Source organism: Osmia lignaria, chromosome 9 (genome assembly GCF_051020975.1).
Source record: "Osmia lignaria lignaria isolate PbOS001 chromosome 9, iyOsmLign1, whole genome shotgun sequence".
NCBI classification, from domain to species: domain Eukaryota; kingdom Metazoa; phylum Arthropoda; class Insecta; order Hymenoptera; family Megachilidae; genus Osmia; species Osmia lignaria.
The window spans coordinates 5,889,090-5,914,295 of record NC_135040.1 but is presented as its reverse complement, the minus strand read 5'-3'; the positions used below and the strand labels follow the sequence as shown (position 1 = coordinate 5,914,295).

The 25,206-nt window shown below is 37.3% G+C and overlaps 5 protein-coding genes across 17 annotated transcripts in view; 2 read left to right on the top strand and 3 right to left on the bottom strand.

Moving 5' to 3' along the window:
• Positions 1-90: 90 nt before the first annotated feature.
• LOC117603722 (glycosyltransferase 25 family member) lies at positions 91-3,696 on the bottom strand. Its single transcript, XM_034323144.2, has 10 exons — positions 3,237-3,696; positions 2,480-2,708; positions 2,072-2,414; positions 1,870-1,989; positions 1,581-1,770; positions 1,389-1,463; positions 1,074-1,131; positions 854-981; positions 575-778; positions 91-468 (listed from the first exon to the last, which is right to left on the bottom strand). The coding sequence occupies exons 1-10, from the start codon at positions 3,422-3,424 to the stop codon at positions 291-293; spliced, it is 1,713 nt and encodes a 570-aa protein (XP_034179035.1). The 5' UTR covers positions 3,425-3,696; the 3' UTR covers positions 91-290.
• LOC117603868 (uncharacterized) lies at positions 2,888-10,902 on the top strand. Of its 8 annotated transcripts, none has more exons than XM_034323426.2 (7): positions 2,888-3,048; positions 3,192-3,294; positions 9,546-9,677; positions 9,797-10,065; positions 10,145-10,281; positions 10,350-10,497; positions 10,641-10,876. In XM_034323426.2, exons 3-7 carry the CDS (start codon positions 9,630-9,632, stop codon positions 10,744-10,746), a joined length of 708 nt encoding a protein of 235 aa, XP_034179317.2. In that variant the 5' UTR covers positions 2,888-3,048; positions 3,192-3,294; positions 9,546-9,629; the 3' UTR covers positions 10,747-10,876. The 8 variants fall into 8 exon arrangements, with proteins under 8 accessions (XP_034179317.2, XP_076546153.1, XP_034179325.2 ...); XM_076690038.1 differs by lacking the exons at positions 2,888-3,048; positions 3,192-3,294 and adding exons at positions 7,257-7,413; positions 8,393-8,539; XM_034323434.2 differs by lacking the exons at positions 2,888-3,048; positions 3,192-3,294 and adding an exon at positions 7,274-7,413.
• On the bottom strand, positions 4,637-7,069 carry mtDNA-helicase (mitochondrial DNA helicase). The gene is made up of 5 exons (XM_076690030.1): positions 6,209-7,069; positions 5,878-6,110; positions 5,118-5,802; positions 4,778-5,022; positions 4,637-4,722 (listed from the first exon to the last, which is right to left on the bottom strand). Exons 1-5 carry the CDS (start codon positions 6,456-6,458, stop codon positions 4,717-4,719), a joined length of 1,419 nt encoding a protein of 472 aa, XP_076546145.1. The 5' UTR covers positions 6,459-7,069; the 3' UTR covers positions 4,637-4,716.
• Positions 7,474-8,288, bottom strand: LOC117603919 (uncharacterized). Its single transcript, XM_034323522.2, has 3 exons — positions 8,098-8,288; positions 7,932-8,009; positions 7,474-7,705 (listed from the first exon to the last, which is right to left on the bottom strand). The coding sequence occupies exons 1-3, from the start codon at positions 8,286-8,288 to the stop codon at positions 7,648-7,650; spliced, it is 327 nt and encodes a 108-aa protein (XP_034179413.1). The 3' UTR covers positions 7,474-7,647.
• Positions 10,903-14,668: 3,766 nt separating the features above from the next.
• LOC117603726 (uncharacterized) overlaps positions 14,669-25,206 on the top strand; it is a 35,485-nt gene continuing 24,947 nt past the window's right edge. For 3 of the 6 annotated variants that reach the window (XM_034323193.2, XM_034323201.2, XM_034323207.2), the window contains exon 1: positions 14,722-17,437. In XM_034323193.2, the coding sequence (XP_034179084.2) occupies positions 17,039-17,437 (399 nt within the window). In that variant the 5' untranslated portion in view covers positions 14,722-17,038. The other 3 variants (XM_034323177.2, XM_034323185.2, XM_034323168.2) reach the window with 3 other exon arrangements.

Here is a 25,206-nt window from a genome sequence, read left to right as displayed (position 1 = left end):
AAAAAGATATAAAGTTGAAATAGACTTTAATTGTTAATAAATGCAGCATGTATATACAATATAATATTAATATACATATGTATTTATAAACAAATTACGAAAGGGATACATAAAATAGTTACTCTTTGCATTCGTACAGTTTCTTATATGATTAATAGTTGTATGTATAGTATAAACATAAATGGCAGTCATATTTGTCATGGAAATTAAATGCTTTGTTTCAATATCATTATGAAGATTACTTAAGTATATTTCATTCCCTTATAGATCTTCAATTTCTGTTATGGCACTCACAAATCTTCCCGCTCTTTCGATTTGTTTACGTTCTGCTGGTTAAATACAATAGTAGAGTCTTCTGTATCACTAACATATCCCTGTTCCCCAGTATAATGTGTGGGGTAAATTAATAAAGGATTTGCAGAAAGAATGATTAAATCACGCTTTGGATAATGTACCTTCCAATCTTTTCTATATGAAAAAAAGAACAAAAAAAAAGCAGAAATAACTTGAATACGTAATACAATTAATAAACGTATCAAATATCTTTCAAAATGTTAAATCTGATTTCTTTTACCTAGGATGAACATCCGATAATATAGGAAGATACTCATCGACGGGTATTAATTTTTTCAATGGCATTGCTTCCACGAGTCTTTTTGCTCCTCTTGCCGATAAGATATATCCTAATGTCCAATAACTGTAGGCAGCATGCACCAAATATTTCGATCCATCGACCCAAGGTTCATTATTTTCAATCAATCTTTTTCTTCCCAAATAACTAATACATGATACATTAATTTAATGTACTACAATTGAAATTAGGTTGTCTATTGTTTAAAAATCAATCACTTACACTAAATCCCATTCAAGTTGAAGGCTATTCAATTCTGCTAATATGTAATTTACTTTTTGTCGAAAAAATGGTTCAAAACGAACGTCGTCTTCTAATATTATAGCATTTTTGTAACCATTCTGTATTACCTAATAATTTTCCAGGAGTATAATTCAAAATAAAAATTAATATAACTTCAAGTTGTGAAAAAAAACGCTTAGTTAAAAAATTTCGTAATTACCTTGTTCCAGATAGCATAGTGACTTAAGAAACAACCAACTTCGCCCATAGTCATTGGTCTACGATATTTTTTGTTTCATCATTATTATTGTTTATGATTTAATACATATATATTTGATGTCACGAGAGTTCATAATTGCGAAAAGACCAGTTTTCGTTCTTTTCTGCGCAGCGTCGCTCTGATTGGCGATACTCCCAGACGAAGTGGAAAGCGATTGGCGGAGAGCTCGCTGCGTTCCCCCACCATCCTCCAACCTGCGCGTCGTTGGTTATGGACTCTCGCGGCATCAAGTAGTTTGTCCTATAACATACTTACCGCTCATGATAAGGATCAGTGTATTCTGGCATCATTACTATTCCCAATTTATGAAGAACAGTTTCGTTTAATGTCCTATAAAAATAAACACAACAAGGATGAAATTCAATTATTAATATTTAAGATAATATTTAAAATTTCAAAGGTACAAGAAATACACTTACTAAAATTTACATTTTCATCGCGACTTACCTACCGTCAATGGCATCAATAGTTTCCGCTCGAATGCCGAGTTCTTTAAAGAGTTTATGCATTCTGTCGCGTCTCTCTTGCCTCCTTAAAAGATTTATCATATAAATATGGTCTACCTGTAAAGTATCTTCCGCGGGATATTGAACAAAATGTTCTAGATATGTCGATAATGGAAGATAATTACTGTTTGCTAAAAACATACAAGATATGTATATATTAAATAAGATTTGTTTTCTTGTTTATGCTTGAAATTCAGCTTTTCTTCTCGTTGGAGGACGACTTAACTCACATAATATTTCTGTTTTAATGTTTATTAGTCGCTGTATATCTTCCGCAATTGTTTCTGTTTCTTCTAATGGAACTATAATATTCCCGTAAATATTGTCATTGCAAATAAATAATGGTACACCTATAATAGGGACAAAGTAAATTTTATTGGTCGAGACTTAAAACGCAGAAAGTTGTTAAAGCTATATATAACGCTAATTTACCAGACTTGTTAGCTCCGACCGCAAAAGTTATAATATCATCCGTAGGGCCATCGTAGTGATTTAAATTTTTTGGATCATACGTTAATCGATCCGAAAGATGTGTTCTTAAATCTATAAGAACAGCGCTATGAATCATAGGTACATCAAAACATCCTGTTTCTTCCCGAAACAATATCGGTTCGTATTTATCTGTTCTCAGATAGTAATAATCACTTGTCATTCCGGCCCAAAAATTGCTGTACAAACCATCGGATTTTAATAATGGGGCAACCGCAGTCTGATTCTTTAAGATCAATTCATTCAAAGTATTCGCATTTGTTAAAAAAACATCTGCATCCAGCATCTGAAATGTTGCGTTAAAAAATTAATAAAAAAATTTTCATGAAGAAATAGTAATGATATCTATACCCAAACAAAATCTGCCCAGATATTTCTACCCGCGTTCAGCGCGTCTTCCCGTAACTTTATCACGTGTAAAAATCTTTGTGTTGACCAATGAGCAATTCCATTTTCATCTTCGAATCCAATTGATTTTTCATTAAAATTTGTTTCAACTCCATGGTATTCATTGGCTGTACGACTAAGCCATGTAGATAATACTTCTATTGATTTATCGATATTGTTATCACTGCGTATCCTTAAAAAAATGTTATATTAAAAAGACATAATTTATCATGTACAATATCGAACATAGTCAGTTTCCACAGAGAAGCAGAAATTCTCAAAACCTTAATTTTGACGATATTAATAATAAAAAAACTTAGAAAAAAGATAACAATGTTTAATTATCAAACATGCTCGGTACTATAAGATTTTTATCGGTTGTAAAGGAATTTAAACGGGAAAAATCGATTAAGTTCAGTTATCGATCTATCGAATTATTGTTAAGTGCGAGATATTTTAATGCCCTTTCATATTCATCTACTAAGCCATGAAAAAATACGCTTAGTTAAACTAGCAAATATTAATAATAGAAAGTATGTACAACATCCTTTATTTAAACGTAGTACAAAATGATCTCGAAATATTTTTGATGTTTTTAATATTTAAAATATAAAAGTTATTATTTACTACATTGTTGTTAAGACAGATCTTATTAAAAAATGTTTCCTTTTTTCAGCAGTTAATCAAAAATAGGTTATACACGAAAAGTGAGGTTACTTACCATAGATGTATTCGTGATTTTGGATAATTCAGTTGTTCCAAAAAGGTTAAAAAATATGGTAATGTATGCGCTTTGTTACGTACTAATATGGCTATTAACACTGATGGTTTTTTTAAATCTCTACCATAAATTATTAGAAACATAGTAACAATAACGAAAGTAATGTGAACTAAATTTATTAATTTCATCTTTATTATTGACTCGATTAACACCTTTTTACGTTTAAATATGATTTAAAAACATAAAACACTAAATAATATAAAATGTTAGATCGACGTTTATTCTTATCTTCATCATTCTGATCAAATTTTACCACCCACGTTTAGAGCATGTATTTAGTCGATAAAGCGGTAAACTGTTCGTATTGTTTCTCTGACTCAGATGAGATATAAGATAGATTTATCATGAAATTCGTGTTATATTCTACTATACCATTTACGATTAGTATTCTATTTGAATGTATATACTTAAGTATATAATACATATGTATGTACTTACGTACAGAGAACCCCTCTTTAGGCCCATTTTTGCCGGTAATGTCACTTCGCTACATTACCCGTGTCTACCCCCTTAATTATCTATCAAATAATACGAGCGAATTGGCTGTGAGATTTGTGGTCTGCTATATTTTTTCGTTAAGTTTTGCAATTTCTGCATTTTTGCATAGGCTTATTGACCAAGTTAGACACCAACGACATACTATTATATAAGTACTTTTTATTTATCAAATAAAAAGTTTGTTTTTATGATAATAATATAAAACACAAAGAAACCTATATAATATCAAAAATGTATGTTTGTACAAGAAAGTTTAACAATATAATATTTATTTAATACTTTTTAAAAAAGTATTCTTTTATAAAGTCTTTTTACTATCCGTTTCTACTGAATGCTTTTTTGTTGTGGATTTTTCCTTCTCTTTTAACTTCATTTTTGAAGAATAGCTTAGACTTGACTTATCAAATTCTAGTACCATGATACCTAAATCTCCGCTATATCTATTCTTGGCTACCTACAATCATATACCCTTTTTAATAATCAGATCTTTGTCATATTTTGTTTCCATATACATACTTACTTGTAAGTACTTTTTGCCTCGGATACTTGTAAGTCTCTTGTCCTGAATAATAAGCACATTATCTGCCTCTTGACTCGCTTTTGCACTCCCAAAAATTGAAGAGGTTGTCAGTTCCTCGTCGTTACGTTCCTTTCTTGGATGTATTATTGCAGTTACATGACAATTGTGTTTAGTGGCAAAGTTTCTAAATCTTGATATTATATTATCTTGTTTCCAAAATCTAGAACACGACAGTACTATTCAATATAACAAAGAAATACATTCTATAAAAGAATAGTAATTTTAGTACCTATCTATGTGTTTTGAATCGTCCGCCGTTCCCATCATAAATTGAACATTGTCAATTACTACGTGAGCTATGTCATGAACATACGTTGCGTGTTCAACTGCCTACAACAAGAATTATTGCTTTTTTTTAAATATATTAAGGAACACCATATAACAACAGTATGCATATACCTACATCCATCACTACTTTGATATTTTGTTGACCATGAAATGTCATAAAATAAATTGGCAATTTCTCAAAAGCATCTGCATACACATTAAAATTTTCCAAATTTTGATCTAATGGTACACCTACCATTTGTTGTAACATTGTTTTCGCTAATCGTACGTTTCTTATTTCAAAACTACCCCATAGAGTACTCACATCTTGCATTGCTAAATCTAAAGAATATTCACTCATGAAAGTTGTTTTACCGCATCCTAATGTTAAAAAAAATAAATAAATAAATAAATTATTACATATAAAACTCAAGATTAGAACTTGTTTCATAAACGCTTTAATAGTTTTTTGTTACCTGTTGGTCCTGTTAGCACTGTGAATTCCCCTCTTCTGTGACCTTTTAGTATACGATTTAAAGTTGGATATTTTTTCCATTTTACACCCTGTACTTTATCAATATTTTGTAAATCACTCAATACTTCTTCCCTAAGGTGATGAAAGGTAATTATACTTTTATGCCATACAGGTTGAGCATTTTGAAGAATACTTTTAAAATCATAACCAATTTCGGCGGCTAATTTTGGCCGAGGCTGTGAATCTGTTGGTCTAATAAAATAACATCGTTTATCATTCAGCTTTTTTGCAAAATGTCTTGCGGTGTACCAACTTGTTTCATCATTTCCAAACCATAAAATTAATTTCTTAAAAGATTCCATGCAAGGTAATAACTGTTGAGGTAAGCTCTTTAAATTGTAGGGAAGACAGATGATGCTGTTTGTTAACTTTTTTGATATTAAAGCTAATAGATCATCTATCATTCCAACGACCACAGCAACATTGTCGCTTTTACTATTATATTTCTTGTATTTAATACATCCACCGACACCCAAGGCTGGGACAGTTTGTTCTATTCCTGCTTCAGTGGTAAGCACTTTATATCCAACTATAGAGTTGTTTAAACCTATCAATGGGAAATATATTACATTGGTTACCTTCTCATAAAAACAATTTAATTGAGATATATCTTCTTGTAAAACATACTGTAAAAATAATTATGTTTTATCATTTCATCAGAATTTAAATAAAAATGAAGACAGTTCTTTTTATATTCTTACAGGAAGCGAAAAATTGTTGAGAAGCATATTATATTCTTCTATGGACATATCTGCAACATTTTGACAGTTCCTTATCTTCTCATTCCATTCTTCTTCAAAATTTTCTTCCAAATGACAAGTTGCTCTTAACATTTCCAGCTCTTTTAATTTATCATTAGACTTTTTCATTGATAAAAATTTCTCTAGTATATTCCATGAACCAGTAAATTTGCACTGATCGCACATAAAGAATCCTATAATTATTTCAAAGTAAAATGAAATGATTAATTTTAAAGTTTAATATCAAATTGTATACATATTTTTATAACATTTATTTAAAAGTCATATCTACCTGTTGTTTTATTTACATAAATTTTCGAACCTTTTTTAGTATCATTACATATTGGACAGTCTGCTATAATACATGTATATCCTTCTGTTACATTTAAACATTGTTGCTTAAAACTATATTTCAAATGTGATATGGATATGTTCATTGTAGACTCTTTTGTATTCGTGTGAATACACTGCTTCCTGATAGAACTTCTAATATGTTGTTTTTGCTTTTGAATACAAGTTCGTAAAAATAATTTTATAAACATTTTATAAATGAAATATAATTACTTGCTGGATATATTTTTTTAAATAAATATTAATATTCATAATATTGTATGTATATATGTACAACATGCACTCGTCTCTGTACAAAAAATAAAATTACTAAACAATGAATTAAGATTATTTACACAAATTTGCTAATACGTATTATAGATACACGTGGTTTGTTTAACACGTGAGAATTTTTCATGGATGAACGTTTCTTGACAGCAGTTTATCAGTTTGTTAAGTAATGTATTTAGAAAATGCACGTTACTTAAATTAAACTTTGTTATAAAAACTTGAACAATTATACTAATGTAATACTTAATAATCTACTATTTTGTGAAGTAATTGGGTTTATGATAACCTTCAGATACACTGAGTTTCATAAAATCGTAATAAGAATTTTGGTTACTTTTTATGGGATAGAATCTGATAGTTGTATCGAATGAGCTATTTTTAATGTGATATAAATTTGCAAATGTCATTTTGATAAAAAAAATCATGTCTTAAAAGTCGAAAAATTGTGTCTAATAATATATATATGTATTAAACTATAGATGATATATTAAACTATATATATTTACATATATATATCGCAGTTCACCAGAGTCCATAACTGCGAAAAGACCAGTTTTCGTTCTTCGCGCTTCTCCAGTGCGCATCTTCGCTCTGATTGGCGATACTCCCAAACGAAGTGGAAAGCGATTAGCAGAGAGCTCGCTGCGTTCCCCTACCATCTTCCAACCTGCGCGTCGCAGTTATGGACTCTGGTGAACTGCGGTATATATGTTCACATACTGTGTATTTCAGTACTGATTCTTACTTCTACAAATTGGCCAATATTAGTTATTAGTGGTAGGAGAAGAAGAATATTCATAGATTTATAATTTATTTATAAGTCCTGTTGACAAATTAAGAACAAATTAAAAGAATTAATTGTAAAAATATAAATAGGTATGTGAAATTAATTGTAAATGAAGTATTACATTTCTTTAAAAATATTTATTTTTTATTACATTCTGTCTGTTGAGAGCCCAACATAACAAAATAAGTGATTTATTTTATACATGTTTGTATACCTTCTTAAAATTGTATACAGTTTGAATTTACATATGTATATCAGTGCTGTGTAATGTTATTAATTCATGGTTGAGTTTATAAAATTGAGTATACAAATTTAGCTTCATTTTAAGGTTCATTATTTTTCTTTGGTGGATTATAAAATGAAAGTTTAACCTCTTCTTGCCTATAGAGAAATTAAAGTAACATTAATATATTATATACTTTTTCAGTTACATGTTACAGAAATAGAAATGATCAAATGCAGGACAATATAATTTTGTTTGATTTTATTCTTTAAAAGTTATTAAAGTTATATTATATTAACTTGACAATTAAAACATAAGATACCACAGGAACAGTTAATATATATATATATATCTTTTGATAACAAAATGTTGTTCTAACATTACCCTTCAGTTGTATCATTGGTTGTATTATCCGCATCTGTTAGAATACCAATTTCATATACTACTGCTTTTATGACATATCTATAACATAAAGAACATTTATATGTGATACATACATATATATATACATATATGTTAGTGAAGATACTAGATAATAGGAAATTCTTACAAATCATCAGCAGTTGAATTATTTGATGACAATGTAGTTGTATCAAAGTCGGTTGTAGGTATAGACAAGGTCATGCTTAATTGCACAGATATATAAATTAAAAGTAAGATGAAATATAATACTCGAGGAACTTTAAGATCTCTATTGATTTCTGTGTCACACAACATTTTCAACAGTACTTCCCCTTTCATATGCGAACACTTTTATAGTGGATGATGGTACCTTGTTAGCGCTACTCCCTCTTCATCTTATAAACATAACATGTCATTATATGTATTTTCATGTTGTTCATAAGTGGAAGTGGAAAATTTGCAAGAAAAAATTCTACTTAAAGAATATAGTCAAAGTGCTTACAAGGACTGCAAGACGTATAATTTAAAAAATTTTACTGAGATGATAGTGAAAAAATAGATGTGAAATTATCAAAATACTATCTAACAATGTAAGCTTATAAAATTAATTAAAAATGAATTTAACTGTTAAATTATTATCAAATTACCATTTGAATCATTTATTATAAATATATGTATAATATAATGTAATATAATGTAATTTTATAATGCATAACACATATATATATATATATAAATGCAACAATGTCTATGAAATATTTTTCTGGTAAGTTGTAGCATAGCACATATTAGGTTTCGTACTTATTAGATTAACGCTGAAGTGCGAAAAAAAATGTTTTATACGACCGCGTTATACATAGATATCTATTTGGAATGAATTCGTTTAAATATTCTATATATAAATACTATTTTCAAATCATAACGAAAAAGTGACTAATTAAATAATTTTATAAATAAATAAATAAAAACGACAATTAGAAATTATAATATTCATTGTATTAAAAAAATTAATTGTTGGTATTTGAACTAAGAAGTGCATTGTATAAATTGTAAGCTACTTTTTAACAAATTGTAACACAATGTTGGTTACATTATAAGTAATTGTATGTAATTTTTATTCGGTGATCGGATTGTATCTTGTACTTTACACATCTATATGTATATATGCATACTTGTTCTTCATACTCTGGGTTTGACTGTCTTACACGTAATGTACGTATTTATTATATATCAGTTGAAAGAATTTAGTAAAAAGATTAGATTTGTATGTAGTTTGACAAAACTTAGTTGGCTCTTATTGTTAGTGAATTCTATTTATTTTTGAATACTATATATACATGTTCCATTTTACTCAAAATTTTTTAATTCAATGTAATTTAATATGGGTGCATTTTATATATCTATAATACCATATAAATAGTATACGTAGTATTTTTTTATTCGTAAAGTATATTATTTATTTCATGTATTAAAATACTACTATTGATTATGAATATCACTCCAGAATTCTGAATAATTACGTATCTGTATATAATATATATAATACATATATGTATATCCATATATATGTATACTCCATCTGTCATTTCTTTGTAGATCGTTTGAGGTTATAACGAGAGTAAGTATTTAAGTTCATATCAGATGATAGCCTAATGATCGATAATATTACGCAAACTGTGCATGATGTATCAAGAAAATGAAGACAACGTTAAAATTATTCAACAACTGGTAAATAGTTATGGTTAAAAATCGATGACAATCTTTTATGTATTACTTTCAACTAATTGATGTTGAAAAAAAATAACAATTGTTTTGGAGCAGAATTAAAAATTATCAATAAATTGTAGATTCCTGGTGCTACGCTGGAAAATCTACAAGCCTTTCACAAATGTATGAGTACAGATGCTGTTTATAAATCTGGTCTACCTTGTGGAATAACATCTGGATTAATGTTTCATTTTCTACTTCCTAAGAAATTAGGAGCTATAAAGCCTGTGGTAACAGCCCTTTCAAGTTTTACAGCATTTCTGTGGGGAAAAATAATATATAGTCCAATATGTAAAGAGAGGGTATTTGGTCCAGGAGATGTATTTGCTGGCAAACTCCAAGAAAAAAGGTATTATCTAATATATATATATATATTGTTATACAACATTAATCTTCATTTGTTATAAAATTGTTTAATTTGCGTTTAGAGATTTGCACGATAATTCCAGTTATGGTGGTAGTACCAATCAAGAAGATCAAGTAAATAGACTCACTATTTCTTCTGACAAATTGTTGGAAGATGATTCGTCGTGGAGTAATTTTGATCCTTTCTTAGATAGTAATGGTAAGTATACCGAAAATAAATAATAAAATTTTTTTGTTCACTGGAATGATTATTAATTTTATTTTCAGTGAGCCACTTTAATGATACAAGTAACACTTTTCCAGAAGAATTAACAACAGAACAAACAACGGATGTAAAACAACGTGTAACGTATGATGATCTATGGGCACAACATAGAGACAGTCAGATGAATCCAAAATATAAAGATTTTAGGGGGTACAATCTAGTTTAAACAGTCACATAGGAAATATAATTTATCGAGTTTTTATAGTTACTTAATATTTCAACTGTCAGACATAAGCTTTCGATAGCATTAAACAGCTTATATTCGATTCTAAAGTATACAATTTTATTTTCAGCAGTAGAGGTATGAATACAGAGAGATCGGCGGTACCACCCCAACGAGAGTCAGAAAAAACAGCACCTCCGGAAATGACATATGATGAAAAGAATATTTGGAGTTGAATAAAATGACATGTTTTATATAATTTTTTAGGATTCGTACACGATACAGTTTTGCGTAACTGTTGCGATAGAATAGATTCCAATAACAATAAAATGCGCTGTTGAATAAAACGTGTAGTAATACTCTTTTTCACTGCATCCTTTTGAAACGAATTCGGCCGAGAACAGTGTAGATAATAGAAAAATTGTTTTAATGCAAATTAAGTACAATCTTGCAATATAGTAATTTGTTTTCTTTCACCTGGCCGAATGTAGTCAACATTTTTTTCGTTAGTATTTAATGTATATTTAATAATAATTTTAATTTATTGCTAATTGCTCTAATTTATTCTGCTATCAAAATAAATAAAAATCATTGTTTAAAACTTAAACATAATTAATTCAGCTTTTTTATGCTTTTTCTAGATAGATCTTCGTAACCATATTGTGCGAGTGGTTGACACTATATTAATTACAATTAAATAGCCAATAATGTTAATTGCTGAGATGAAAGGACGTGTCAAAACAAATACATAATTAAACTTGAACTAGTCTGTTTCTGGTCAGGATGCTCATATACCTAAGTAAGTTCTTACATACATATACAGTACCTATGTCAACTATCGATCTATGCAGACATGTGTATACATATATGTACCTAAGTAGTTATAGTTACGTTCATTTGCTATAAATAATGAAAAATTAGTGGACAATAAGATAAGTTTGTAATTTCTTTCGGGATATTAACGCGACTGTGATTCGAACGATCTTCAATTCTTTTGCTCGATCACGTTTTGAATCCGTTACCTATCCGTGTAGCGTCAAACAGTATACCGTTTACGAATTGCAAAATGATCGTACCACACGATATCTTTCAATTGATTTGTGGATTTTGTTGCATGATTATTTAGTTTTTAACTTAAATATGAAACGATCTGATTTTAATCATTGCGCGATCTTGGTCACGAAAGTTCGCCATTTTGTTAAGGTTCCGAAACAGAACACTTGAATTTGTAATAATTTAATAATAAATTATAGATTTATTTTACGAAACATGTCAACAAAGTAAGGCAATGAACAGATTTATTAAATAATTAAATTCTTTATATGTAGTTTTTGATATAATTCGTATGAAACATTGGAAAATTATTGATTTGTACGGAGATGTCTTAACTATACGAAATACCTACTAAATATTATTTGCACAATCAAATTGATCAAATGTATTATAATTAAATGTGGGTGATTATCGACTATGCTTTTTCTATTGAAAGCATGTTACGTTTTCTCGATTGATTCGATTGAAATAAATCAAGTAAATTGTAAAGGAAAGGGAAAAGGAAGAAAAGAAGGCGGGAGGGAAGCGTGTGGTGGGATGGGATGAGGGGGATGGTAATGGGGGATGGAGAGGCTTAAAGAAAATTGTACATATACACATAAGGACACATGGTTCAAACTTTACCGAGTCGAACGGACTCGTGTTTATCTGGTGTTTATCGGTGTCGAGATTTAGGTGGCGAACTTGCGCGGAATCGCGCAAAGAGGGCCGCATACAGTCAGCCATTGGCTATCGGAACCGACCAATGGGCGAATACTCCCATTCATAAGTTGCGTTGCTTCCGTGCTGATAGTGGGGATTCGTCTGGTCGGTGATGCAACAGGAATTCTACTTCGTCGCTTCCATGACCCCGCGGATCGAATCGACTTTTGACAAGTTACCTAGCCACTTTATTGCATTTTCTCTTTTAAATTCTCTTTCAGCCCCCTTGGATTTTAACACAAACAACTTTTCGCTCTCATGGATGAAACGTTGGGAAAAGGAAACTAAACAAACAATCGAGAGTTTGCAGAGATTATACCGTAAAAATGTTGGCGAGAAGAAATAACAAAAAGAAAATTATCATATAATAAATAGGTATATTAATATAGTTTAATATAATTAATATAGTTAACATAATTACGTACTAATTTTCTAATTCTTGTATTTCAGCTTGTAAAGTGCAATACTTGATGTGAGGTATTTAAAAAAAAGAACTTTTGTTTATTTTGCATCCTTTCTTTCAACGAATACATAGTTACAATTAGTTGCAAATGGAACGAGTTGCGATTGAAATTCTTTTCGTATAAGCTTTTTGGAAAATTTTCTTTTCAATCAGGGTTAGAATGAAAAAAAAGTCTGACGATTAAAAATCCGTGGTAAGACGATCGTCGATTACGATTCACCCGTCCGCTCGGTTTAAATGATCGCGCGTAGGAAAAAGGGGAGTCATGCAGGTGCAGGTCATGTGAAATATTTGCACTTTGTCGTAATTTGCGTAACTCGTTGCATATATAATAAATCCGCAAAGCTAAAGCGCCACGATAGAAAATCGTTTCACAATCTAAAGAGAAAGGGAATCTCTGACACCGTGGGAGGGGAGAGATTCGAGATGCTTATTGCCGTCTACCTATATTACATACGTAAGTATCTACATACAAGTAGTACATTGCGCTTCGTCCTGCTCCAAATTCGATCAGATTCGAAGTATTTTTTTTTACCATTGATCGTTAGTTTGACGTTTGTTTGCAAAACAGAAAGCACAACCGTTGGATCAAAAGCAATACTATGAGTGTTTTTTCTTTTTTAGCGTGAAGGTAAAAAGGTTATCATCCCGATTGTCGATTCTCGATGAAGGTGATGCCGAACGAAATAAGAGAGAAGACATTAGCGGTTGTGGTGTATATAAGGTGACGTCAGACGAGCGTTGGCGGAATGGTTATGGCCGTTCCCGTTGTCCGAGTAGAAGATGGGGAGAAGAAGAGACGAAGACGGAGGATCGTGTCCACGAGCCGCACGAGCGCAACGGGACTGGACAAAGTAAGTAAAAGAGAAGTTCCGCGGTGCGCGTTTCCGCGGCTTCAGCCATGGCCGTACGAAAAATTTGCGACCAGTCTCCATTGTGAAGAACACAGCAGGAAGATGTTAGAAGTTACGTAGAAAATTGAAAGAGTAGGAAAAATTAAGGCCGGGATAGAAAAATTGGTTTCGATGTTCGTAAAATTTCAACAAGGACGTCAGAGGGTTAGAGACGCGACGCAAGGGTCGATACCGTGTCGAGAAACAAGGTAAAAAATGGGGCAAAAGACGAAGCAACGATCAAGGTGAAGTGTGCCAAAGTCGTGGATGGAAGGAGTCATTTGATAGCTCATAGCGATAATCGTGTTCTCGAGAATAAATAACACCGTCTTGTTTAGCGATTCGAGCGAAATGGAGATCGAAAACGAGCGACTTTTCGAGAGGAACGAGGCGAAGGTGAAAAAGGAAAGAGGGCGGGTGTACACAAAGAGATAGATGGAGAGAGAGAGAGAGATAGGGGGGTGGGGGCACACACATACACATACAAAGAGAGGGAAAGAGATTATAATTTGACGAAGAAGAAGGAACGACGAACAGGCGAAGGGGTGGGAGACAAAGTGAGAGGGAGGGACAGAGAGGACAATGGAGGAAAGAGTCTGTCGTGGATAAAAATGTAACGAGAGGAAAAAGGAGAAGGCACCGAGGATGAAAAGAAAGAGACGATGGTAGTAGAGTAGCAAAGAGGATGAGAGCAATACTAGAGGGGAAGATGAAGGTAAGGAGCGAGAGGGAAGATAAACGACGCGACGGGACGGGGGCGTGTTTGATGGCCGGCTAGACCGCTTGGATCGGTCGCGCCTGGGGCGTGAGCCAGCCAGAAGCAAAAGCCAGAAGTGTAGATATGCGAGGGTAAAGAGTGAAAGGGAGCGATCAAGTCAGTGAAAAAGAATGAGAAACGCGAAGAGCGTGTATACGAGATAGAATGAGATAGGGTCACGTAGACAGAGAGAGAGAGAGAGAGAGAGAGAGAGGACGGGAGAGAGCAAAAGAGAGGGAGATCCTGCGAGAAGAGCATGGTCCGTGGAGGGCTGCGTTCACCAGGCAGTTACTCCGGAACTGTTGCCTTGACGACACGCATTCGCGCATGCGCGTAGGTGACATCAGGAGTGTGCCAGTATCGCGTTGCGAGTACCAGTTGCGTTCGCCACCCTTGTTTCCACTACCACCGCTACCACCACTTTTCCTCGCCTCTATTGCTATCCATTGGAACCACTACCATCTTCGCTACCACCACCGCTAATATTTCACCACCGTTGCCACTACCGCCACTGCCACCACCGCCACTATTTCCATCATTATCATCATCTGTATTTACTACCACCACCATCGTCATCACTTGTCATCGTTACCACCACCGCTGCTGCTGCTGATGCCTCGCCGTCATAGTTGCTGTCGTTGTTATTGTTGTTTTTACGTCGATACTTTGGAACGTGTTTCTCCTGCGTAACCGTTCCTGTTACTCGTAATTATCTCCAAATGATTTTACGTATCCATTAATTGGTTCGTTCCTCTTTGTCGCTCTTTTAACTACGTTATTAAAAATAGACCGAACAGGAAAAGATTAACGACGCGTTAACGAAAGCGTGTGCTATTATTAACTAGGAAGGTTGTTTGATCGAGTCGATTTATACCGGTGGACTGTCATCGCACATGCATGTTTCACCGTCGTCGTCATCGTCATCATCATCGTGGTCGTGGTCGTGGTGGTGGTGGTGGTCGTTGCCGCCGTGCTCCTTTCGATACGGTAGTGGTTAAAATCCATTAAACCTTACGGCACCTCTTCGAGACTACCCTTCAACTTCCTCATGGTAATCGCATAATTCGACCTTCGTTTCTCTCTTTCGGTGTTTTCTCTTTCTCCGGCTCCACCTCCACTACTACCACCACCACTACCACCACCTCCACCTTCATCTCCACCTCCATCTCCTCCTCTTGCTCCTACCCCTTGTGATTCCTCTCCTACGCCGTCGCGTTCTCCACCTCTTCCTCTTCGTTCGCCGCGTTTCGCTACTACGAGTGTTCGGTTGTCATGCGTCGACGGTGTTCGTGATAAGACGCGACCGTATCAACCGATCAGCGATCGATCTGTCAATGTTTCGTTGCTTGTAACTTATTCGACCGCTAGTGATTTTGGAACGGAAGCTTTTGCTAAATATCGTTCGTTGATCGTTGATCGTTTATCGATAATGCGGCTATGTCAAGTGTTGACATATGACATCCAGTTGATTTCGTTTCTTTAAAAGAAGATTCGTTCGCATCCGTTTCGGTGATATTCGAGGATATTCGAGGAATCTAGTTGAACAAGTGAGTTGAGGTGAATCGATCGAGAACATAACAGTGGAATCGTAAATTTGGCGTTCATCGATGTTCGATCGTGAAAGCGATTCGAGAAAAAATCAAACACCGGAATACTGGAGAATATCGATGACGCGGTGAATCGCAAACAATATTCATGTCTCGCTATCGCCGCGGAACCTGCCGCTGTAGCTTGGCTTTGGAAAGAGCAGCGGCAGGTCGACGTCGTCTTCGTTCGCGGTTCTTTCGACAAGCATGACGCATGATGTACGAAAGCAGAAAATCAAAGCGAATAGGTCCACCTACGTAGTTCGTTTGAACGAATGGTGCAGGAAGAGATCGTGAAATCGAAAGATCTGTCGGTACATGACAACGAAAGAAGAAGATCAAAGAAAGGAAGAAAGGAAGAAAGGAGGACAAGTTTGACGATGTCGCAAATTTCTTCGTTAAGCGTTGCGCGACGCGATCATACGTTGCTCGTAGGACGCGAGACTTTTAGGATTGTCTGCTTTCGAAGAAAATAAATATTCGAAAAATTTATTTGTTCGCGGACCAAAGAAGTATATCGAGAAAATTAAGATGGCATCGTTGAAGGAGCATTGAAACGGTGCGGTATAGACGAGTGACGATTCGCGTTTGTTTACTAAACACGTGTATAGCGTGAGATATTGGACGTGAAACATGGTACCGCGTTTCATTACCCGAAACGGTCGTCAAGCTAGTCGATCCGCGGCGAAAATCGACGGAAAAGAGGTTATTTTGTGTTCCATAATGCGTTGCTATTGTAAAGCTGGACGGTAATTGAAAAAAAAAAAATTGACGATCGAGTGTTTGGTTGTTTAAACGCAACATTGTTAACGTTATCCAGCCGCAAGGTTTCAGTTTGATCTCTTGACCAAACGGAGTCGCACGATTTGCGACGTAGGTGGTTGTAGAAACCGAGCGAATGAAATACTAAAGGGAAGAAAAGTTGAGCAAAAGAAGGAGATTTGTGGAAGTGTGACGAAACGTAAGAGTAGTGATCGTTAAAGGATAAACAAGAAATAGGAAGTAGGAAGTAGGAAGTAGGAAGAAACGAAGGAAGGAAGGACGGAAGGAAGGAAGCTGGTGGTCGCGAGTTGAATGGTTCCGCGAGGGTTAACCGTTGGGAGGTCGATTTGGGAGCAAGCAGTGCTAGAGGCAGGGCCTGAGGTAGGGCCAGAGCCGGAGCAGCAACGTTTCTACGATTCTCCGCCACCACGGATGGACGTGAGCGTGTGCTGCTTGCCCGCCAGTGCCGGCTCGGGGGCCCAGCACCCTCATCCAGCGAGTTTGCCTTCCGGCGGACAGCCGACGATTCAGCCACCCTATCAGTATGCCGATCAGATAGTACCGGATCGGGGTCAACCCGACGGATTGCCGGTACTCGGCTGTACCGGTCAGGACAACTGGCAACAGATCTCTGCGACCAATGTCGCCGGCGCTGTCACCGCCGCCACCACCACAACCACCTACATCGATTACTCCTGGCTGCAAATGCAGGTAAGCTTATTATACCATTTCCTACCATTTCCTCTAGATTTTCACGGCTATCTTGATCATCTATACCTTTTATTCGTATTTCGTGCTTTTCTTGATTTTCTTGCAAAGGAAAACATTGTCTTTTATTTCTCTGCATAGCAGCTACGCAGCCTAATCGTTGACCGCGTGTTCACTCGACAAATTATGGTATCGATGAGCATAGTGAACACGATTGGAAATTCTCGGGAAATTAAAATTTATTTATGTTTCGATGGTATTTGCATCGCTGAGATCGTTCGATCGTGCTGATAAGGACCAACGAGGCGTTGGACCGTTTAATAATGATGACAATAGTAGTAGTAGTTATAATAATAATAATAATAATGGAGCAAAGTAATAACGGCCATTACCATTATCTTGGCCCAAGTGATCGTTCTTCTCTTTTAGACGTAGCGGCGTTTCCACATAAAACCGCGTTGTTGACAAGGCAAATATCCTTTGATACGCCGTCCGTCCGGGACACGCGTCGCACGCCTTTCCACCTTACCGAGCCGACCGACTCCGAAACGTGGCCGTATTTGTGCGTTTCCCTTTGTGTCTGTTTGTATTCTACTCGCTTGCTCGACCATCCTTCGCCACCCTCTTCTTCGTTCCTTCTCTCTATTTACCTGTATTATGCCTTTTTCAAATTAGGCCTTTCAGCTATCTCGTTAAAGGGATTCGACGAGTTTTTTTGCCCTTTCCTCTGTCCTAAGAACACGAGGTGATCGGAAACGACGCGTGTCGCGTCGCATCGCTTTTAACGCGAAATTGATTTTTAACGGTTAAAGAATAATAATGAATGTCGAATGTCGAATATTGTTAAGGATTTTTGTCGGATCGTGTCACGTAACAGTTGTTTAGGCAACATCGAGGCGAGATTCGAATATTAATCGACAATTTTCTAAATATAGTCAGCGGTGATCGATTTCAACGTGGATATCGATAGATTAGAAATCGACAAAGGAGTTGTTTGAAATTCGACAGTTTACTTTTTTTGAGCTTTTCGCTAGAGATCGGATCGTACGCGGCGAGATATGTAGCCAGTTTTCGCGAAGCGAAATCGTTGATGAATTTTTCAATGGTGAGGTGCACCGGTGTGTTGTAGTTAGAATATAAAACCGGTTTATCGATACCGTTATCGATACTAGCTTTTGGCGAGTGAAATTCGCGCCGTATCCATCGGAAGATTCGATGAAAACGAGATAACAGTAAGTTTATGTCGTGAAATTTTCCCGCGTAAAACAATCTATTCGCGGAGTAGCGAGAGAATAAGAGCGTCGGGTCGCGGTCGCAGAAAACACTATTTCGTTGCTAATTAGCCGTTACCAGGACGCAATCTGAACGTATTGTGACTCGCGTAAGATAATAAGCGGACGGAAATCCACGATTATCGTGGTCAGGCAGAAAGGGCATCCCGGCTACCACCGGACGAACCATTTCCACGGTTCACCGCCCTTCGTTTCAGCTCTGCGTACGATTATCGTTCTACCGATTATTTCGCTGAACGTTCGAGCGGAGAACAAACGTAATTAACATTAGAGTCAAAGTTCACTGAGCTAAAATATGAGGTCGATCGTGTTTGCTCGGAGGGAAACTCTCTCACGCGTTTAACGTTACCAAACCGATTCGATTATTTGATCTCGGTTTCTTTCTCGCGTTAGCAAGGGGAGTCTCGAAACGAAACGGCGTCGACGTCGGGGTCGGAGCGAACGTTTCCGAACTCGATTAACGATTCGTCGAGAGTGAGTCAGGTAAAAGGAAGAAAGGAAGAAGCGCCGCGCCGTTGTCTCTGATTCTTGACAAAGTAGAGAGATTCGGAAGAGGCCGCAGCTTGGGTGACTGGTATTATATGTATGCTTACTTATTCGAGAGAGTATCGTGCCGGTGAGCTGCTTGCAGTGAGTCACGATGAATCGCTCGCGGACGAGTGGGTGGGTGTGCAGTTACCTGCGTTGCACGCGTCTAGCGTATACAGGGCCGTCTTCAACGTTTTGTTCCTCCATTTTCTTCGATTCAGCAAACTTTCTTACCATCGTTTCATTCGTGCGATGTCAATATTATCTGTACAATTACTTTTGGCATTAATTGTCTTAGGAAAATCGCGTTAATCGACAATTTATAAATCGTAATTGGTACTTACACGAATTGCTTGATTCGTTGAACGATGATTGCAAAGATCGTAGAGTAGTTGCGCATCGACTCCCCGGCACGGCAACCCCGTTTCGTTGTCGTTACATTTAGTTACGTTTGGATTGTACCGAACCAATGTTACGGACAATTTACTCACGAAATTAGTTACAAAACGTTCGACCTATCTACCCATCAGCCACTTCCTCTTCCTTCTCGTTAAATAGATGGACGGCCATTAAATGCCGAGAGTGGAGGAAGAGTTATTGTTCGCGAGTTGCCATAATAGATTCGAGTTCGCGTATCGCGAAGCGGTTGCTTCGTTCCGTTCCCTCTGACCTGAGACACATCGCCCAATCCCCTTCTACCATTCCCCGGGTACTTTTTCGATTCGCTCGTAAGCGCAAAGTCTCGACGATCTTTTGTTTGGCTTGTGTGGTTTGCTAAAACTTTCGATCATGGAACCGATTCCGTGATACGGACGGTTGAACGGACGCGCGACCCTTTTCTCTCGTTTGAGCGCGTTCGTTTAAGCGTTTTGGTGGTTAGTAGTCACGGGTCACGATCCCCAGGAAACAGATATGACGCGCGTCGCGAAGCGTGAAAAGCTTGAACCAAACGCACCCACCGATTACGTTCGAGCACATCAGGACGCGTTTCTGTTCTAGTATCAAGCTACCTGCTATCCCTTTAGCTTCTTGCAATTCAACTTTTTTCGAATAACACGACGAAAAGAGGAGAAAGAGTACGTTTCCGCGCAGAGGCGCGTTCCAGTTGACAGAAGATCGAAAGGGTTACAGGTTGGATTTACTTACAATTAGACAAAGCGTCGCTTGGCTTCGAATTTATTTGTTTTTATGAGATTAATTCAAGTTACTTTCGCTAGCCAGATTGATCTTAGGAATCGTATAAGTTGATAAACGATACACCTACTTACTTACTTAACTTATGTATAACACGATCTTTGCAAGACTAAACACTATGAAGAGGAAAGATACGATGGTTATCGAGAAAACGAGTGTAAACAAACGAAAGAAGAGGAAAGAGGAGAAACTGGAAAATCGAGCAACGGCGTTGGCACAATAAGGGTGTTGTAAGCAAGTAAGAAGCAGCAAAGACCTCATAGGAGGCAACCTCGTGGCATTGCATACTTAATGTCCGCAAAGAAGCGCTTTGTAGCCTGCACGGAAGTCTCGGCTGTATAACACATTAGCATTACGAGCTAACACTGAGGACGGATTGTAAAGCATCGGTGTATCTGCTGTAATAACTGTGAAGCGACATTGCGCTCTTCATACTAATGAGTTGGATTTTAATGGCTCGGCATCGAGCTTCCCTCGACATGTTGGATGCTACTGCGAAAAATCCGACCCGTACGCGTCCCGAAAACTCAATTCGTTCCATTCCAACAACTACCTCGCTTCGTCGATTATAATTATCGACGATGTCTCAAGTTTCTCGATGTCGATCAGAAATCTCTTTCTGAAACTCCTCTTCTTTTCTTTTCTGACGTTATTGATAAGCTTTCACAATTAATCTATTGCATCCCAAAGCGGGAAAAATGGAGTATTGCTTTGGAAAAGCGTATAGCGATCGCGTATGCCGTGTAACATTATTGCCAGTTAATTATTGTTACTTGAGAGAGAAGAGATTATGAAAGATGCAAAAGGTTTTCGGTTGGGCGGAGGCTAGTTGATTATCCGTTTCTCCTGTATTCTCTTGCGCTCTCTTGCGAGATACCGTTATGCTCGCGGCGCCCGGGGCCTCGTACGTCCCTTCTTTCCCTCTTTCCTCCTTTTCTCTTTTTCTCCTTTTCTCCTTTCTTCCTTTCCTCCTTTCCTCCTTTCCTTCTTGCATAGCCTGCAGGATTCTTCGTTACCTTGCCATACCTTACCTTACCTTACCCTTCTCTCGCAAAGATCTTAGCCTCGCCTAACCTGCCATGCCCTATCCAACTATCCGACCATCCGATTATTCGACTACCTGGTTAATCACGGAACACGGAAACGAGCCTCTGTAGGCTCGTTTGATCGTCGAACGATCAAATCTGAAAATCATTTGGGAGATGAAATTTTGGAGTACCGTTCGCCTCGATAAACGTGTAAAAGAGTAGGTTTGTTTAGCCGACCGTACGCCTACGGATAGGAGGTTCAGAGATTCGGTCGAAGCGTATCGGCGTCGTTGTTGTTGAACGAATGATTTATAACAAGCAGACTTTGGGCTACTTTCTCGGCTCGCTGATTACGTAAAGGCCGACGGTCCTCCGGACGTATCGCGTGGTTTCATTTTTGCGATCGTATCGCCTTTTGGTAAATCGTTTGCTTGAAACTACAGCGAGAAAACATACGAAGTTCTTGATACTTTTTTACCCGCAGAATTTATCCATTCGTTTTGAGTAGCGTTTCAGAAGTTTCGCAAGGGTATAGAATGCAAGGAGAAACTTTTAAACATCGGTACTAGAATTCAGTGGACAAAATTTCAATGGAATCGATCGATCGATGTTGCAGCCAGTCGAATCACGTTGACGATGGACGTTGGTGTCGGTTGGGCGTGCACACGGCCGTGCGCGGCCGACTTCTAAACGAAGATAGAAAGACGGAGTAGGTAGGATGATGAGTCCGAGTGTGGAATTCTCTCTGAACGTTGACCTACGGTACTGCAGATCAGGGAAATTTATATCTACTGCACCGAGTACACGCACCGTGGTTCGTGTCGGTTCGCATAGCATCGCATAGCATCGCATCGCATCTCATCGCATCCCATCGCATCTCATCGGATCGCTGGTAACCGATCCAACCGAGACCGTTACGAAATATGACGTATTTTAACGATGTCTATCGATATAAGTCGGTAATTGCACGTTACAGCGAATACAAGTATATCGTCTTGGTGATACGAAAATTGAAAAAATTGAAATTGATATGAAAATTGACAGTCGAAAAATTGTAACGATGTACAACAGGAGGGTTATCGGTGGTGGAAGGTTGGCGCGAAACGAATTTTAACGGAAGAAGAAGAAAAAGGAGAAGGCTGACTGCGCTTAAGCCTTTTTCTTGCTGTTAGTCTTGGGAGAAAAGTTCCGAAGAAGGTCTTTAGCCTTCAGGGCGTACCGCGGCGTGCAGGAAGACCGGTGAGCAGTGATTTTTAAGATGCGTACCGACACGCATTCTACGTGTCTCTCGGCTGCGTAGCAATCGTGTCAGCGATGCCGGGGACCGTGAAACGCATGTAAATCCTTTCTTCGCGCAGCCAAGATACAGAAGGTAGTGTCAAGCGTGTGTCCAGTCTCGCGCGATCGCGAACCAATCAGCTTTGACGTGCTTTAGATCGAATACAACATCGATAACAGCTTTCTCGGACAAGTTATTTAGAATATTTCACGAGTATCGAGAGTGAATGTTCGATATACCCTTTGGTGAAATGTATGAAACTAAAAGAAAGGAAGGAAGGAAGGAAGGAAAAGATAAAGGGTAGAAAGCTACCCTTGTGTAAAGAGAAATAGGAAAATTCAACGCGTCGTTGGTCGTGTACCACAGTGATTTTCGGAGACGCCTTTTGAGTGAATTGCACAAGGGTGCAAAGACGGATATAGGTCAAGAAAGGAGATTGCTATCTCTGGAGCACAGCATTCGCCGCTCGTGCATGAGCCGGTCGAAGAGAGAGAGTAGCCGGAGCTTTCTCGATACAACTGTACACCGTGGTCGCCTCGCCTCGCATCGTTTCGCCCATTCGATTCTTCCGACTCTCGGTAGATATCGAATGTGGTACGATCACGAATCGTGAATCGTGAATCATGAATCGTGAACCATAATCCACCGAACAAACCGAACCAGCAGTGGTCTCGGTTTCGGTATACGTAGTCGTCGAAATTTCGACTTGCGAGCTTTCCGACAAATTTTCCCCGATCGTTACCTCGAATTTACGAGGAAAAGCTTTATGGGAGTGGAATTACTTGATCGAAATTTGAAATGAAATTGCGTAAGAACCGCGCAGAAATAGCGGAGGGAGGAAAGAGGAATTTGCAAATACTCACGCATCATAAGTATCGTTTCCGATAAGAAGTTTTCGTCGGATCTTTAGTTGAACACACAAACCTTTATGTATCTTTCGATAGAGAAGCAAAGTGTGCGTATCGATTCGCGATCGCGTCACGTTACGTGGAACGTTACAAGAGCGAATCGTGCGACGATTAGAACGGCACCGTGGATGTGAGAACGCCACCTGAAAAGCAAACCTACATGACCGGTACGATGTGTTTACTCGTGCTTTCCGATCTTTTTTTCAACTCGATCGCTGTTTAACTTCCGATGACGCTCGCGAGACTTAAACGCCGATACTGCTACGACGTTATTCGCGGCGCGGTCTTATCTTCTTTCGCGAATATTCCTCTTTGCATTCTTTTCCCACGCTTTGACGCATCAAAATGTCCTTGAAAGTAAAGAGCAAACAGAATAAGAAGAAGCAAAATTGTACTAAGCATAGTAATTTGAAGCTGAGACAGAAAATTTTTGTGAATAACCAGAAAAGGAGTAGGAGAAGACATTTTGACGATTTTCAATTGGATTATCGTAAAATTGGAGCATGAAAGGTAGCGATCGGACGTAGAAGGTGAATTTGTAAGCAAAGTTTGCAAGATGGCGAATTAAAGAACGCATAGTCGACCCTGTGTGTTTCTTTTCTTAGTCTGGTTGGAGGAGAACAGCTTATCACCGGCAAACACGTAATACGTGTATTCTCGTAAAAAGATAGACGTCGGTGCAGGTTAGATGGGACTACGGCCAATGTCACATTGAGATTAGATTGTTTGCAATTACTTGCTTTTCGTATTTACACGGATTATCCTTTCCGTCGTTATCGAGAGTCGCCTTAAAAATCGGACCTATTCGAAGCTTAGAGCTTCGAACTTCGAACGGACTGCTCTCGCTCGATCTTTCTCCTTACGTAACGATTTCTCATCGATACAATTCGGCAAACGATTTCTTGTTTTTACATGTAGACCCTTGAAATTTTTTCAATATTGTTTGCATCTACGATCAGTGCGATCGTTCGTTCAAAGATACGGACGATCGCGATTTTTAAAATAACAAATTTAAACAAGTTGTCCTCGAACCGGTAAATTACACACAGTGCTACAGCTCGCGTGTGCTTGCTTACAAATGATCGGAATCGATCGGAATCGAAAAGCCACGATCGCCTATAGAACGAACAAGTGGTTCAAGAGACACGCTTCGCGTTTCGATAAACCGATACCGAACAAATAATATTCGTACACGCACGGTTCTCCAAAAAACTCTGCTATACAAGCTTATAGCAGTTATGGTTTAGGTTAAAATACTTTTAAGCGTCGAATCGCGATCGGTTCTCTGCAAGTACCGATACAGGAAGTTGAAGGTGTTAGCGGGTAGCGTTTAATATCGTTCGACCTAGTCGAATTCGAAAAGAAAGGCAAGGCAAGGCTAGGAAAGGAAAAAAAGTGAAGAAAGGTGCGATCGAGATCGGCAATTACGCTAAATCGAATACGAACGTAGCCGGGCGGCATTGAAATCGAGAATGTCGTCTGGTTATGAACGGTCATTTTCACTGTCGCCAGCTGTTCACGCGGCAACTTGCGCAAAACCCAG